The sequence below is a fragment of the Cinclus cinclus genome, chromosome 14 (genome assembly GCF_963662255.1).
Source record: "Cinclus cinclus chromosome 14, bCinCin1.1, whole genome shotgun sequence".
Classification (NCBI taxonomy): Eukaryota; Metazoa; Chordata; class Aves; order Passeriformes; family Cinclidae; genus Cinclus; species Cinclus cinclus.
In genome coordinates this window covers 12,970,542-12,985,556 of record NC_085059.1, presented here as the reverse complement: position 1 = coordinate 12,985,556, position 15,015 = coordinate 12,970,542, and the positions used below count along the sequence as shown (strand labels likewise).

At 40.8% G+C, this 15,015-nt stretch overlaps 1 protein-coding gene across 1 annotated transcript in view; it reads right to left on the bottom strand.

Moving 5' to 3' along the window:
* SPOCK1 (SPARC (osteonectin), cwcv and kazal like domains proteoglycan 1) overlaps window positions 1–5,860 on the bottom strand; it is a 272,294-nt gene extending 266,434 nt beyond the window's left edge. Inside the window, exons 1-2 of the mRNA XM_062501909.1 lie at window positions 5,837–5,860; window positions 5,200–5,367 (exon numbers count right to left, since the gene is read on the bottom strand). Coding sequence (XP_062357893.1) covers window positions 5,200–5,367 — 168 coding nt within the window. The 5' untranslated portion in view covers window positions 5,837–5,860. The remainder of the gene's footprint in view (window positions 1–5,199; window positions 5,368–5,836) is intronic.
* Window positions 5,861–15,015: the final 9,155 nt, after the last annotated feature.

Below are 15,015 nucleotides of genomic sequence, written 5' to 3'. Positions count from 1 at the left end.
AAACAGGGTCTTTTCTCCTACGATGCTGGAAGGCCTTTGGATCACCAATTCCATAAAAATCTTTCATGAATTTTACTGGTCAGAAGTGCTCACAATATTCATAATTAAGTGGTTCCTTCTATACCTTGTAAATTTTTACTTCTTCAACAGAAGCAGAAATCTTTCACTTTCTGTATTCCTACAATATATTTGCTCTCCTCAGAGTAGCACTACCTTTGTAACTTAGAATAACTCTGCAAATCAATGAAAGTACACAGGTTTTCCCTCTCATCTGTTTCAAGCTGAGCTGCCAGGACCAAGAATAAATTGTGTTAGCTCTCAATTCCATGACCTTCCACTTTGTACTTTTAAATTTCATTTCTATTACCTGAGTTCCCAAGGTCTTCCAATTCTGTATGCTTGGTATTCCAACCTTTCTCAGTACTGGTCATGTTTTCCAAGTCCCTGCCACCAAGTTTCACTACCACACTTCTAATTTGGGGGCTAAAAAAATCAGAAAAAGGTAAGTGCCAACAAGGGGAAATACAGTGAAAAAGCGTGAAGAGCTAAATGACAAAAATCATAAGTGGCAAAGCTGGAACAATACAAATCCCCCAGTTCCTGATCCTGTATTTATTTTGTCACCTAACACTGTACTTCTGATCAGGTGTGAGGAGGAATTTGCAGAATGTACTCAGAAAGGTGAGGTACATTAATAGCTGATAAAATTGTCACTTTGGTGTTTTTTGTCACAAGTCTAATATCTATCTAATCTATTTATAACCATCCTCAGCATGAATGTGTAACTGTGTAACTATCTATCCCCAGTAAGTCAGAGCAACAGCAATTCCAGGCATAAAATGCCTGGGACTTTTAACATGATAGCCTGAACTGAAACTCTGTAAGCAATAAAATTTAGTGAAACAGCTTAGTTAATGCTCAGAATGTGGTCTGGCAGCCTGCCATGCATAAACATGCACTGAAACCAGAGTTCATGCCAAGATTCTTAGCTTTCAACTTCATAGAAATTCCTTATGTGGTTTATACTAGATCCTCTTAGTTCGTTTAACCTTTTTCTTCCTCTTTGCAGTTTAATCCGTGGCTAGTTTAACTTATTACCTTTTTATATATAAGCATTAATAATGTAATAGACATAGCTCCAAGTAGAAGTAATAGAATTAGTCAATTCGTATAATTTTGATTAAAGACAGATCTAACACTAAAATGACATTTATTCTGTGCCTTCTGTGCCAAGCCTCAATGAACACAGTGAGATGCTGCAGTGTGACCTGTTACAATAACATGTATGCCTATTCCCATAACAATAAATGCTTCCTAAGGCTCGTAAGAATTCACTTCACATTCAGCTATCAAATCTATTCTGAAGTTCCTCTCAAGCCAAAGGATCCCTCTCAACAGGTTTGATCAAAAGACTGAGGCCTTCATACCTGGGTTCATGGTATCAGAAGGTCTAATTTGACTTTCATAATCCTGATGTCTGCTTTTCCAAGCCTCAGATCTGCACAAGGGAAATAGCTGCAGGGCCTGCCTAGAGAGTACACCTTCCTTACTTTTTTTTCTTTTTCCAGTAATAATTACACTGATTTAGTTTTTAGGTTTTAGAAACTTACTAGTTCACTTAAATATGTACCAAGCCACATTCAATACATGGATTAGGTGAGTAATAAATTCCATATTACCACAAATTCTGAGCTCCATCCTTTCTTATTTACAGCTTCAACATACAGTTGTGAGGAAGAGAAATGCTATTATCCCCAGCTATAAAATGCAACTTGAGACACAGCTAAGATTTTGTCGTGTATCACACAAAGTCCATGGCAGACAAGAAAAATGGGGTGAAAGACAGACTGGAATTACAGGTTCAGATTGACCACATTATTGATGTTGGGAAGATGTAAAGCATAAAAGATTTTCAACAGCAAATGTTTCACAACATATCAGTCACTTTGGTTTTACTATTCATTTACAGCTGTTTGATTTTAAAATGGAGAATTTAATCAACAAATTGTGTTCAAATCACATGAAAAGATTGTGTTGTAAACTGTTGTTTTAGACACATCCCTTGAGCCCTTTGGAAAATGATGACACAATTCACACTATTGAATTCAGTCACGTTTAAAAACTTAATATGATTCTGTGGCTGTAATGCAGATTTCAAATGAGGTGTACTTCTATGCTCTCTTTTCACTGAAAACTAGTGACTTCTGAGCCTAAGTACAACTACCATACTGCTTGCCTTTGCCCAAAAGAAATATGGATCATGCTAAAAAAAAAAAAATCAATCAATAGCTTCTGCTCAGATTGGGCCATATTGGCCCATAGCTCAATAAGGATGACCATCCAACTGATTTTGAAAATAATAACTGAAGAAGCTGAGAAAAGCTTGATTTAAAATTTTACATTCAATTACACATTTTCTGGGTAAACAACCCAAGCAGTACTGCAACATTATGACAGATTTACATGCACATTTGTGTGTGCAGATGTTTGTGCTGATGGTAAAGTGGCCACACCCAAACGCGTCAAATCTCAGCTCCACACCTTCAGTGTTTTCCCCCACTATACAGAAGGGCACAGTCATGTAAATATTTGTAAATATTATTTATATAAACATAAAAAATATGTTTATATAACATGACATAAATTTCAAACAGCAGCTAAAGGTAATTGTGCTAATTACTGCAACCTTGCCTCTGCTGATTTATGAGGTATGAAGCAGGGCTTCTGCCCTAGAGTAACAGCAGTGTCAGATCCAAAAAAGTGTTAACTGCAACACCACTTCTGTACTCCAGCCTCCTGTGCAAAGCCTACACTGAGAACCTCATGTAGACATGATGTCTATAAAATAAGTTTATTATTTTGTCAATGAGGGGAAGAGGGAAGATAATTTTCCTAGAAATCAACATTTATCCATAAAATGCTGGTCAAGTCCATCCATAGCAATTAATACTGTTATGATATGTCTCACCAGGCAGCCTTTTAAGAAATGTTTTAACAAACATTTTAACAATCTATCCCCAACAGTGCAGCCATGAAGCAAGGACCAGATTGCTTCTAACCACATCTCTGCATGCAAGTGTGCTGTCACTGCTACACCTGCTATGCTGGCAGCAAGTCTACCTATGCATGTCTTCATCTGTGGACACAGAACCTTTCATCGAAGATTATGATCCAGTAAATCAATTTGGTTGAAGCCAAATGATTTAGAGCTTAATTACATATGTAAACATTTTATATTTTCTTTTTGGAAAAGGCTTAGTAGGAGATGATTAGTAATCTGTGTTCATTTGCTCCTTAAACAGTTTCATGAATAAACATATGTAACATGCTAGTTTTGAAGTAATTAAATAAAACCATTAAGATGGCCAGCTGGAAAGATACCTAAGCTTTGCATGAACTTTACATACAATTTGCTTTTGCTTGGTAGACCACTAGTTAAGGTTGGTTTTAGTTTTTCATAGGACGATTATTTCTACACAAGTTTTGAGGCTTTATGGGGTTTTTTAGCATTTTCAGAAGGTCTAAGAAAGCATTCTTAGCTGTGAAATCCTAAAATACGAGAGGTATTCTTCATTAATATTTTCCACAAGAAGAGGAACAGTTTCTGGACTTGTGAGACTGTCTCTTGGGAAAGGGGACAAGTTGCAAGGACTCCAGTTTTAAAGAGCAAAGAAAGAGAGAAGTGGAAAATATTACATAAAGAGGGAAGCAAATCTGTGTCTAGTTAGAAGTATTTTCAGATTAATGTGTCAGTCCTTCATTCAATGTACCATTTTCAAATGCTGCTCAATTCTCATGTCAAGTGGGATGTAGAAATTAACAAGTGAAATCCTTAACCTCTGCTCCCCAGAAGACTAAACCAGATATTAACAAAGATTCCCTTAAAGTCTGGCAAATCTAAGAATCCATGCTTACTGTGGAACCCCCTTTTCTGTATGACAACTCAGCAGTCCCAGTAGGTGGATGTGATTGGTGACTGCACGTAAAGACACACTCCAAGAGAGCTGTTAATTGATACCATTGGTAAGACTGCACTTCGTTATGCTGAGATTCCGAGCAGCATTTCTCACACAGAGATGACCAAAACTACAGAAAAACACGGGGAGAATAAACTAAGCAGGGGCACATCACATTTAACTGCAATAATTTGACCCCCCCTTTGCAAAGTTAGATACAATTTTAGGAACACAGAGACAAAAGCAGAGCATAAAAGTTTGACTTGTTAATATGCTATAAAAGACCAGGATTCCTAAATAAACAAACCAATTCTTAAAGAAGGGTACTACCAGAACTGCTAGCCAGCTCTAGTCTTCCCTTTCCTAGATTCTCACTGTGGCCATGGCACACAAATCCCAGACAATAAAGAACATTTAACCTCACTGTGCTCATGATCAGCACAAACAGTAAAGCTTCCATTACACAGTCTTGGGCAGACTGAAGCAGGGTTGTCTGTGTGTGCTCCAAAAAAGTTTTTTCAGTGTACAAACAGCAGAAGTAAAAGGAACTACTTTAACATTACTTTTATTTTTAATAAGTTACATTTCCCTTTCTGCTGTCATTTGCTGAATGCACAATTGTATTCAAACTAAGGGAAGTCTAGAATTAATTTTGAGCTTAAGAAATTGTTTTATACAGGCAATACATCATAACACACCTTGAAGACATCCCTTTTTTCTAGACAGCAGAAAAAAAACAAAACAAAAAACAAAAACAACAAGAGCTTAAGCACTGTTTCCTCCAACACTATATGAGCCTCAAAAATTTCTACAAGCAGAATTGACAATAAAATCCTTTCCACAAAACTGCAGGCACAAAAAGCTTCGCTGTTTACCACCTTGTGGCTTGAACTGGTAAGTATTCCTTCTTACATGCACACCATTCCATCATTTTTCAGTTAAGCAGACTCTTAAGCAGCAAGCAACAAAACTTCACTCAAAGTTCCTCCCCAGAGGAAAATCGAAGACATAAGAACAGCGAGACTGACACGGAGCCCAGCCTGCTCCAGTCGATGGGGTAAATCAAGAATGCTAGGACTGTCTGTCTAGCTCCCAAACAGCTCTGATCATCCTTCACATAGGCAGCAACCGGTTGCCCAAGCTGCATTTCTCTTCTACCCACAGCTCTTCGCAGCCAGCAGCCCCCTGGAAGGATGCTACGACAAAGGAACAAGAAACATGCGGTAAAGGGAGAAGTACTTACATCCCGGAATTTGTTCCAGTACTTGTCTTTATCGTACTGCGAAACTGTGCTTAGCCATTTGTCGTTGTCCAGGAAATTGCCATGATTGCTGTTACTCGTGATGATCTCAGGATGCCGGCTCTCCACTTGCAGGAAGCACCAGGCAGCGATCACCAGCACCCCCGACATCTGCAACGAGAGAGGAGCGGAGAGAGGAGCGGAGAGAGGAGCGGCGAGGGGCAGAAGGGCAGCAGCGGCTCCTCGGGCACGGAAGTTTTGAGGGGATTCAAGTTGGGGTCACTCGCCTCTCACGGCCTTCGCCAACTTCTGGCTGCGGAGCTGCCGGCTGCGCCGAGACCCGCCGCCCGCCCGCCCAGCCCGGAGGGGCGGGGAACAGCATCAATAACAACAATAATAATAACACCAATAAAAACAAAACGGGCCACTAGGGCCGGGCGGGGAGCAGCCAGGGAACAACAGCACGACTGTACGGAACCGCAGCCAAACGCCCCGCGGGCGCAGCCAGCCCCGGCTCCGCGAAGTTTGGCGGCCAGGGAGGAGAGGAAGCTCCTACCTCCGGGCAGTGCCGCCGGCCGGAGCTCCCAGCACCGTGCGCTGCTTGTCCTCCCGCTGCCGCCCGTGCCGCGGTGCGCCGTGCCTGAGCCCTGCGCCGTGCCGCGGAGCTGCGTGGGTTCCGCTGCGCGCCGTGCGGTGCTGCTGCGCTCTGTGTCTGTGCCGTGGCGGTGCCGCTGTCCGTCCGTCTGTCCGTCCGTCCGTCCGTCCGCCCGTCTGTCGCTGCCCGTGCGGAGCCGCTGCCCGTGGCGCGTCCCCAGCCCGCCGTGTCCGTGTGGCGGGCGCGCGCGGGGCGGGCGCGGCCGCCGTCTGGCGCCCCCTGGCGGGCGCGGGGCCGGAGCGCGGGCAGCGCCGCCGCAGGCCCGGGCTGGGCCGCGGGAGCCGTGAGGCGGCGGCAGCCTTGAACAATAACAGGAGAGCGAGCGTTTAAATGCCCCGAAGGCGGCTGCCAAGACGAGGGTCGTGGATTTTTTTTCGGTGGTGCCCAGAGACGGACAAGGAGCAATGGCCATAATTAAACGCAAGTTTCACCTGAACGTGGGGAAGAACTTCACGTGTAGGGGTGCCTGGAACGGGCTGCCTAGGGAGGGCGTGGAGTGTCCCTGTAACGGAGACATTCAAAACTCATCTGGAGACGTTCCTGTGTCGCCTGCTTCAAGTGACCCTGCTCCGGCATTGGAGTTGACCGGGTGATCTCCAGAGGTCGCTTCCAATCCAAACAATTCGCTGATTCAGTGAAACCTGGGCGGGGTGTCTGTGAGGATACCCGGAGAAGAAAGCTGTGAGGACTCCGGGGGAAAAGGTCTGTAAGGAATCTTGGGGAGAAGGTCTGTCAGAATACCTGCAGAGGTGCCTGTGATCATATCTGGGGACGATCTCTTGGGGGAAATCCTCAATGAAGTAAGTCTTCACTACCACTGCAGTCTGAAGAGACGTCATAGTAGCCTTAAAAAACGTAAAACCCCCACCAAGCTGCCACTTTCATAAGCCCTTGGGAATGGTATGACTGTCTTGAGTCAATGGTTTTACAATTTACAGAAGCAGTGACATTTCCGAAGCCCAGAGGTCATTCCGGGTTTCTTCAGGGAAGGAGCTCCCTCCCTGGGTCAGCACATCCCACACTGTGGACAGGTTTTTGCTCCTGCACTGGAGATAGCTCAGACACTGCCCAGGTCGTCAGAAGTGTAGTGAGAACCAGCTCCTGTTGGTAAAAAGGGGAAGGAAACAAACAAGGGGAGCTACATCCATCTAGGAACTGGGGTCAAAGGAGGAGACCTTCTCCAGGGATACAAAATAAAGAACTTGATTGTCAGGGAGGGGCTGGCTGGTTTCCTACATCTAGGAACTCATCCCCTCATATATGATGCCCAGAAATGAAGACATATACATTTGATGGTCATTTTAGATACAGCTGTGACTACTGTTCCATATAGCATTTTTCAAATATGGTTCATTAAACTGTCATGTAAATAATGCCTTTTCTCTCAAAAAAACTGTCGACAAGGTTAATTCCGCATTTCCTGGCAGATACATTAGGCATCTTTTTAGTAGTACAGAAAATGGTCATGTTTATTTATTTTTTTACTGATGCATCTGAGCTGTGAACCCAGGATACAAACCTATTCCTAAATCTAATTTCAAATACGGTTCTCAAATGTGATGTTACCTCAATAAAATCCTCTGGGATTTTAAAAAGTCTGTGAATTTTTACTAATTTTAACAACAGAGAACAAACACGTGCATGTAAGTGCCCCACATTGAATCCTCCTCTTGGTGCACATAGAATCTAATGAAAAATTACATGCCTGCAGGAGAGCAAAATATAACCTAATAAAAGCAACAAATAGAAGAAATCCTAACCAAAGCCCTGCAGATTTGGATGCAAATCCTTACCTAAAAGTCTTGCTCTGCCCTCCCTTCTACAATGGACTGTACTGTTTTGCTGAAGGTGGCCCAGGGCACATACTCCTCTCAAATCTCTTTGTGTTGTGCACAGGCTATCCTATAAACTGTTCATTTCAGGGGGAGATAAGGTTTATATACCTGCTACCTGGCAGGCACAACACAGGCTTCCTCCCTTCTTACTTAGATTAGGTAAAATTAGATTAAGGGTACTGTTCAGTTTATTCTGTATGGGCCTTTTCTGTAAGGCTTTTAACAATAAAGAATTTGTCTCTTCTGCAAAGACATAAAGGGTCTTTCACCATTTTAAATCTGATGGTTAAGAGATTTCCCCTGTGGCCTTACAGAAATCCATGATCATTCAGCTTTACATAGTTCCATTTGACTCGTGTTTCACCCCAGATACCACTGTGTTTCAGCACCATCAGACACAAACCCCATTACCTGCTAAATATTTGAGGATTTTTATGCACCATGACAGTTGTGCATAGATGCACTAATTATCTTTCTTGATCCCACTGGAGTTCTGACCAACTCAATTCTTCCTTGAACAATTCTTCAACTCATTAATTTCTAGGTTTGGCTGGTAAAAAATTCTTTCCTCCCAAACTTGCAGGAGTTCTACCCATTGTATATTTATAGAAGCAGTTAATTCACCCCTATAAAACACACTTGTTAGCACAGTGAACCAGACTCAGTCCTTTGGTGACCTCAGTACTGTTGACTTGGCTCAGTATGCAATAGGCTGCTCTGCTTGCCAGTCAGATCCGAATGATAAATTGCAGAAACATTGTATATAAAGTGAGTAATTACTTTCTTACATGTAGAATTTGTGTCAGAAATGTGTCTTCATTTATTTAATTACTTCATAATCCCATATTCAACACATGGCTAATCTTTCTTGATCCTGTAAAACACAGCCTTCCTTTTTAATCCCGATAGCAATCTCTATCACTCCGCAGCTGCAGCATTTCACCTCCACACTGTTTATCATCCATGACTACAATTAAAACACCCTTGTTGGCTGGCTTTTATATTGGGACTGTGTTATAATTATTTCTAATTCTCATCCAAAAAATACAATATTGCAGATCTCCCTGTTGTGGATGCCTCAAGTATTTGGTATTTTGGATGTAAACAGCTCCTTTGTTCCAAGTTAGAAGAAATATTGAAGAGGTGAAAACCTTTCTTTACTTTTTTTTTTTGTTTGTTTTGTTTTGTTTTTATTAGAGTTGCAAAAAGTGACACAGTATTGATTTTGGGTATTATTTGGTAATTCAATTGTATAAATCTTTTCATCAGAAGTTGTGTTAACAGCCATACCCTGCCAACTTCTCTGTGCTGTGTCCAGGTTCTGGAAGCAGTGCCCTCTGGTGCAAAAAGCATTTCACACACACAAGAATCAAGGAATTGATCTCGACTAAAACTAAACTCCCCATACAGAGGAATGTCTTTGTTGCCTTAATAGGGCACTTTGGAACTGTCAGTTAACTGACAGAGCCTTCAGCACCAGTCTTGCCAGCAGCAGAAACACAAACCAAGGATGACTGGAAAACCAAGTCACGCACTCCTGCTTTCCCTGAAGCTTCCTTCACCTGGTCTCACACCAGAGCCCTTAGCTAGCAGCTGTGTACCCAGCAAGGTGAAGTCCATAGCAATAGCACAGAAGCCTTAGCTTGTGCAGGATTTTATTTCCCCCATTTATATTTGGCAGCAAGATTCACTTTTTCACCACCTTGATTGCTTCCATAGTTCTTGAGGCAGAGGCTGCAGCCTTTGTAGTGTCACCTAAAAGCTTCTGTGGACTTTTATTCATAGCTTTCCCCCTTCTCTTGTGAGCCACATTTCCACTCACTTAATTTTTTTTAAAAAACTTTCACTAAGGAAAGAAAATCTTTACAATGATGAATGTTTAAAGTATATATCTCTACTGCACCAGAGTCCTTCATGACTGGATTAGGAAAATTCAGCTCTGGTAATTTAAATGGATTTAAAAATATATCACTACAAAGGTGCATGCAGTGGGACAGACCTTTATTTAACAACCCTTTGTGTCTTCCATATACTGCCATATCCTTTTAATAGACAGGAGTTTTATTTCCTCCTGTGAGTCTCAGAACTGCAGATTCAGCTTTGTTAACTCTGCTGGGCAACTGTGCAGGAAAAAAACCCTAGTTTAACCTGTGCAATAAGTGATCAGTGGCCTATACAAAGTTCCTGAGACATTTGTTCATTTTACAACAGGCCATAATTCTTCTTTAAAAATACTACAAATACAGGTTCTGATTTGACCTCTTTATTTGCCTCTGCTCCTGGCCTCTGCTCCCTGTGACAGCCATGTTTTATTGCAACAGTGCCTGGAATTTTGCAAGAATTTGCTAAATGCTTTCCACCAGAGGTGCTGCCCATATGTCCCCTGGCAGGAGAGTTAGGCATTTCTAGCAGGCTGTCCCCAGTTACTCTGGTGACACTGCAGTTTGTGCAATCCCCCATGTTCTCATCCCTCTGAAATACTTAACCCCAATGTCAGTGATTTCACTGAAAGGAAAAACATCCAATGATCTGGAAAGATCATCATGTTTTGCAATCTATTTGCTAGTGTGTATTAGTTGTAATAACCCAGATTAAAGTGAGTTGAAATACTGGCAAGTCCTGGGCAAAGTAAAAGCTGAACACAGTTTATGGTAGAGAGTATAAGAGACAAAATAATTCAAGTAAAAGAACAGCAAAAAATTAATAAGTAAAATTGTCTATCACATTAAAAAATGGAAGGTGGTTTTTTAGGTAAGTCTTTCTCAAATTGCAAAGCCGTCTTGCCCACGTCTGTCTAGAAGTGAGAAGAGAAAAATACATTTAAAGTTGAAAAGACTCATGTTCACATAAAATGTATAATCAAATACCAGGTTACACTTGTAACTGTAATTTGTAAACTGAAAAATGAGATTGAGGCAAGTATTCACAATGTTTGTGTCTTCTAAGGCTAATCCTCAATTTCCTCTGTCATAAGGAAAAAGAAACAAGTCTTTCTGAATGATGTCTCAGAGCTGAAGTCTGTCCTAGCCACTGTGGATTGTTTTGTGAAGGATGTTATCAACTCCAGAAAGAGCCTATAAAGCCAGAGGCACACTAGGTGTTAGGTAGGCCTTGTGATTGCTGTCCTCAGGACCTGCAGACTAACATAAAAAAAATAACTTTACTGACATGAATCAGTCTTGTTGGGTCATATCAGAACATTCATCAATTTAAAGACTAGGTATTTAATGGGAAGATAATCCCTGCATATTTGGCAAATGCTTTCAATTTTTTATCTTTCTAGTGGGTACGGTGATCATGACAAAAGTAATTTTATAGTATTTTACAAAGTATCTTGTAAAATGGCAACCGTATTTTATAGTGGCTTTTATTACTACTGGAACTTTTACTAGTAATTACATCACAAAAATCAGTTAACATAAATATTGCAGCGAAGAGCTTTCCCCATTTAATGCCAGAGTTAACTCTGCCAATGCAGCCTTCATTTTCAGATGGAAAAGGTCATTAGAATTAAATTTGTCCTCAGACTTTTTACTTTGCTGGGATGAAACACTGGTATGAAGTTTTGTAGTTCTCTTCAACCTGGAAAATATCATGGCATGATCTGCCACTGTCAAGCTGTCTTACAGGGTTGCCTTAAGCCTTTCTATAATACGTGAACAGAAACGGAGATTTGGAGATTAACATGTGGAATATAAAATGGGTTTGTTCAATATTTACCACAGTAAGATCTGTTCTGAACATCTGCCAGGCACCACAGCAGAAAACAATAAATAACACCACTTACATTAACAGTCAGCTTTCAGAAATTAAATTTGCATGAAAGATGGAGCATCATTAATGGCAGAACTACATACATTAAATTTGCATTAATGTTAATGTTAAAGAAGACTTAATTGTGCTTGTATTTTCTTTTCTCCTCCTTAAATCTTCTCATATTTGCCCATTTTTGCTGCAATTTTTCTTTGATCTTTAACACAACCATATATGGCCTTCACGTCTTGAGCTTTTATGGTTCTTTACAATAATTTCTTCCATTCTTCCCTTTCTCCTTTTGTTTGCTTCACTCTTCCCTTCCTCCTTTTCCCTTGTTCATACAACCACATACTAAAATCCTTACAAAAGCATCTGCTTTCCTGCAGCTCATGGAGCCAGTGCTGCCTGATGGACAAGGAGTCCCAGAACATCTTGCAGCTCAGAGGCCAGGCTTGGCATCAGCCCAGCTGCATATGGTTATCATCAGATTTGAGTCTGCTGAGTAATGTGGAAACAACTGGAACTCAGGATTTATTGTACCAAATATTCTGGCTCTCACTAAAACTTCTTTTCATTAAAGAAAATAGAATAGAAGTATTGATGTCTATGGATGAGGACAATAAAGATAAGCCACAGCTGAGCCATAATGGTTTGCACACTCATAAACCCTCCTCAGTTTTTGTGGCTTCAATGCTTTCCTATGGGGGATAATGTGAAGATGTGCTGGAATGAAATACTCTCAGATAACACAGGCAAACAATTTTCTTTCTGCCTGTTGCTACATTTTAGGTGTGAAGCTTTAGCTCTCTAGGGAACCTGAGAATTGTCTTTGCCAATAACTTGGACCCTTATGGAAACCAAATGCTGTTTTACACAAGCACCAAATCCCTTGAAGGCCAAGTGTTTGACATGAAGAGTTTGAGAAGGGAGGAAAGAGAGACACTGGGTGTGGCATTAGCTGGAAGAGGAGAAGAGGTGCAGGTAGGATCAACCTCAGTGTCTGCTGGGAGACAGGGGAGCTCTAAGAAATTTGAGAATTGTGGACCTGATGTCCCAGGTCTAGCATGAGGGTTCTGAATATCTGATTCTCAGAGACAGTTTCAGGCCTTGGAAAAGGAAAAGGAAAAGGAAAAGGAAAAGGAAAAGGAAAAGAAAAAGGAAAAGGAAAAGGAAAAGGAAAAGGAAAAGGAAAAGGAAAAGGAAAAGGAAAAAGAAAAGGAAAAAAAGGAAAAAGAGACTTCAGTTCTCTTACTCTGGAGACCATTATGTCTGCAGAAACCTAACAACAAGTTTCCAATAGAAAAGTAATATTTTTATCTCAAACAGAGCAAACTCTTTTCTTAAGTATTTTGCCAGCTCAAACTGAATATCGAAAATTTATTACCATTTCCAGAGGACCTGAAAAATAATCTTTTGAGATTGTTTTTCTTCATCTATAAGTTCAGGGCTCTTGGTTGCGTACACACACTCCGGAATATAGGACAGAAGTGCAACAGAATTAAGTGTACTGCTTGGTTATATATGTTTTTCTGAATCCAGTTCATAAAACCAGTCTGTCTGACCTCAGATGAAGTAAAAACTGCAAATTCCAAATATACAGCTGAGTTCCCCCTGAAGAAAAAATTTAATACTATTAGCACAAGTCAGCTCTGCATGTTCCTGGCCCATATACTTTTAAAAATGAGATTATTAAATTGTTGAAGAGGCAAAGATAGTGACTCCCCAAGGCTTCATAGAAAAATGCATGAAGATATACACAAAGGTGACTTTAGACATTAAAAACTCTAAGAAAAGGTCTGAAGTCTTGCCTCAAATGAAGCATGTGCTATTAAATATTGTTACCTAGGCCAGCAAGAGAGACCACACTGAGTGAAACAGCACATTAGGAGACAATTACCAGCACACTGACGCCACATAAAAAGAATTGCCTGTCCTCTGCTGTCCTCTCCAACAGGAGAATTTAACAACAATATCTAGAAACAAGTATATAACAGCTATATTATTCTGTCCCCCTCAGCATAATCCTTGCAAGAAACTACAATTAAGTAGGTAATCCTATGTCCCAGTTTATTTTTCTACATACGTAAATACCGACAAGCTCAATAAGATGCTTGGTATATGTGGCTTCAGATTAAGCCATTAATTTGAAATGTGGCTTCAGATTCTAGCCCAGTATTTCCCATCATTCATAGTCCAAGGGGTTGCTGGGAGAAAGTGTCAAAGAAGAACAAAGAGCCTGCCCAGACAGACTGGACTTTTTTCCAGACTTCATATTAAAATTAAATTAAAAAACATCTAATTAGCTTAATCACTTGCTGATATTTTATTCAACGGGAGATGGAAAATCTTTTGGACGTTCAAAATCTAAAGCTGCACTAATTAGGGACACAGAGCTACACATGAAGGTGAAGAAGGTGGAAAACCAGCACCATGGTTTTGGTCCCAGATGCATCCCACAGCTTTCCCCCGAGGCTTCCCTGCCTCTGAAACCCAGACTGAAGGACAGAAGGGCACCCACAGCTTTCTCTTGCTGGCTTAACAGTGACAGCTTCCCTCCTCCTTCTTATGGGTAGATGCAAACGCTTGTGTTCCCTGCAAAGTGCAAGGACTCTACAAATCCTTGTTTATGCCTAATAAATACACAGTGACAGGGAAGCATATGGGGTACAATTCAGCAAAAGCAAAATGTTATTTAAGGTCTTATGGGAAAGCACTGAGTAATGAATTGTTCTCAACTGCACAGAAAAAATTTAAGTCCCTCCCTCTTTAAGTCACAGCATGAAGTTTACACTGATGAAGGCAAATAAGAAAAAAACCCTAACTTCTAGACAAGAGCAACTTCCAGACAAGAGCATGGAGTGTTCTGGTTAATTTTACCAAAAAATTCTCTTGGGAAAATGATACATACCTTATATTCTCTATTTATTTAAATGACTCATACATTTCCTAAATGCCAAGTGCAGATTCTTGGAAGACCCTTTGATTAAAGTTCCTCACATCAGTCCCAGGTGTTACATCATAGGTAGTGGACACTTTGACAAAGACTGATAGAGTGTAAGCAAAAATATTGAGAGATGCCTGTAAATTAACCCTTTGTCTGGATCCTGTTGGGGATTATATTTCAGATATAGTTCCTATTGAATGAAGAGTGATCTAATTAAAATGAATAAATTCAAATTCTCTAGGGCTGAACTTTTAGAGTTTTAAGATAGCTAATAATTTCATGGAAGTGGAATCATACATATTTATCCCAACCCCTATACCTTCAGTAATCACTTCTTCCACTCTCTGTTGCATTGGTGTAGCAGGGGGTTGGAAGGATAGCAACAGGAATGACTCCGGCTTAATAAATGCAGGATGGATATAAATAAGCACTGTCTAGCACTAATAGGCTGTGCAGAAAACTCCCAAAGGAGACATTGCTTGAGACTCTTAAGAAGAGGATGATTAAGGCATTGGTGAATATGCTCTGGGGAACTATCCTGCAGTGGCAGAGAAATGGGCTAGTAGACAAAACAGGTAGTTTCTAGCAACTTCAAGGCATGCAATTCTATCTCCATCAGCCATTCAGAC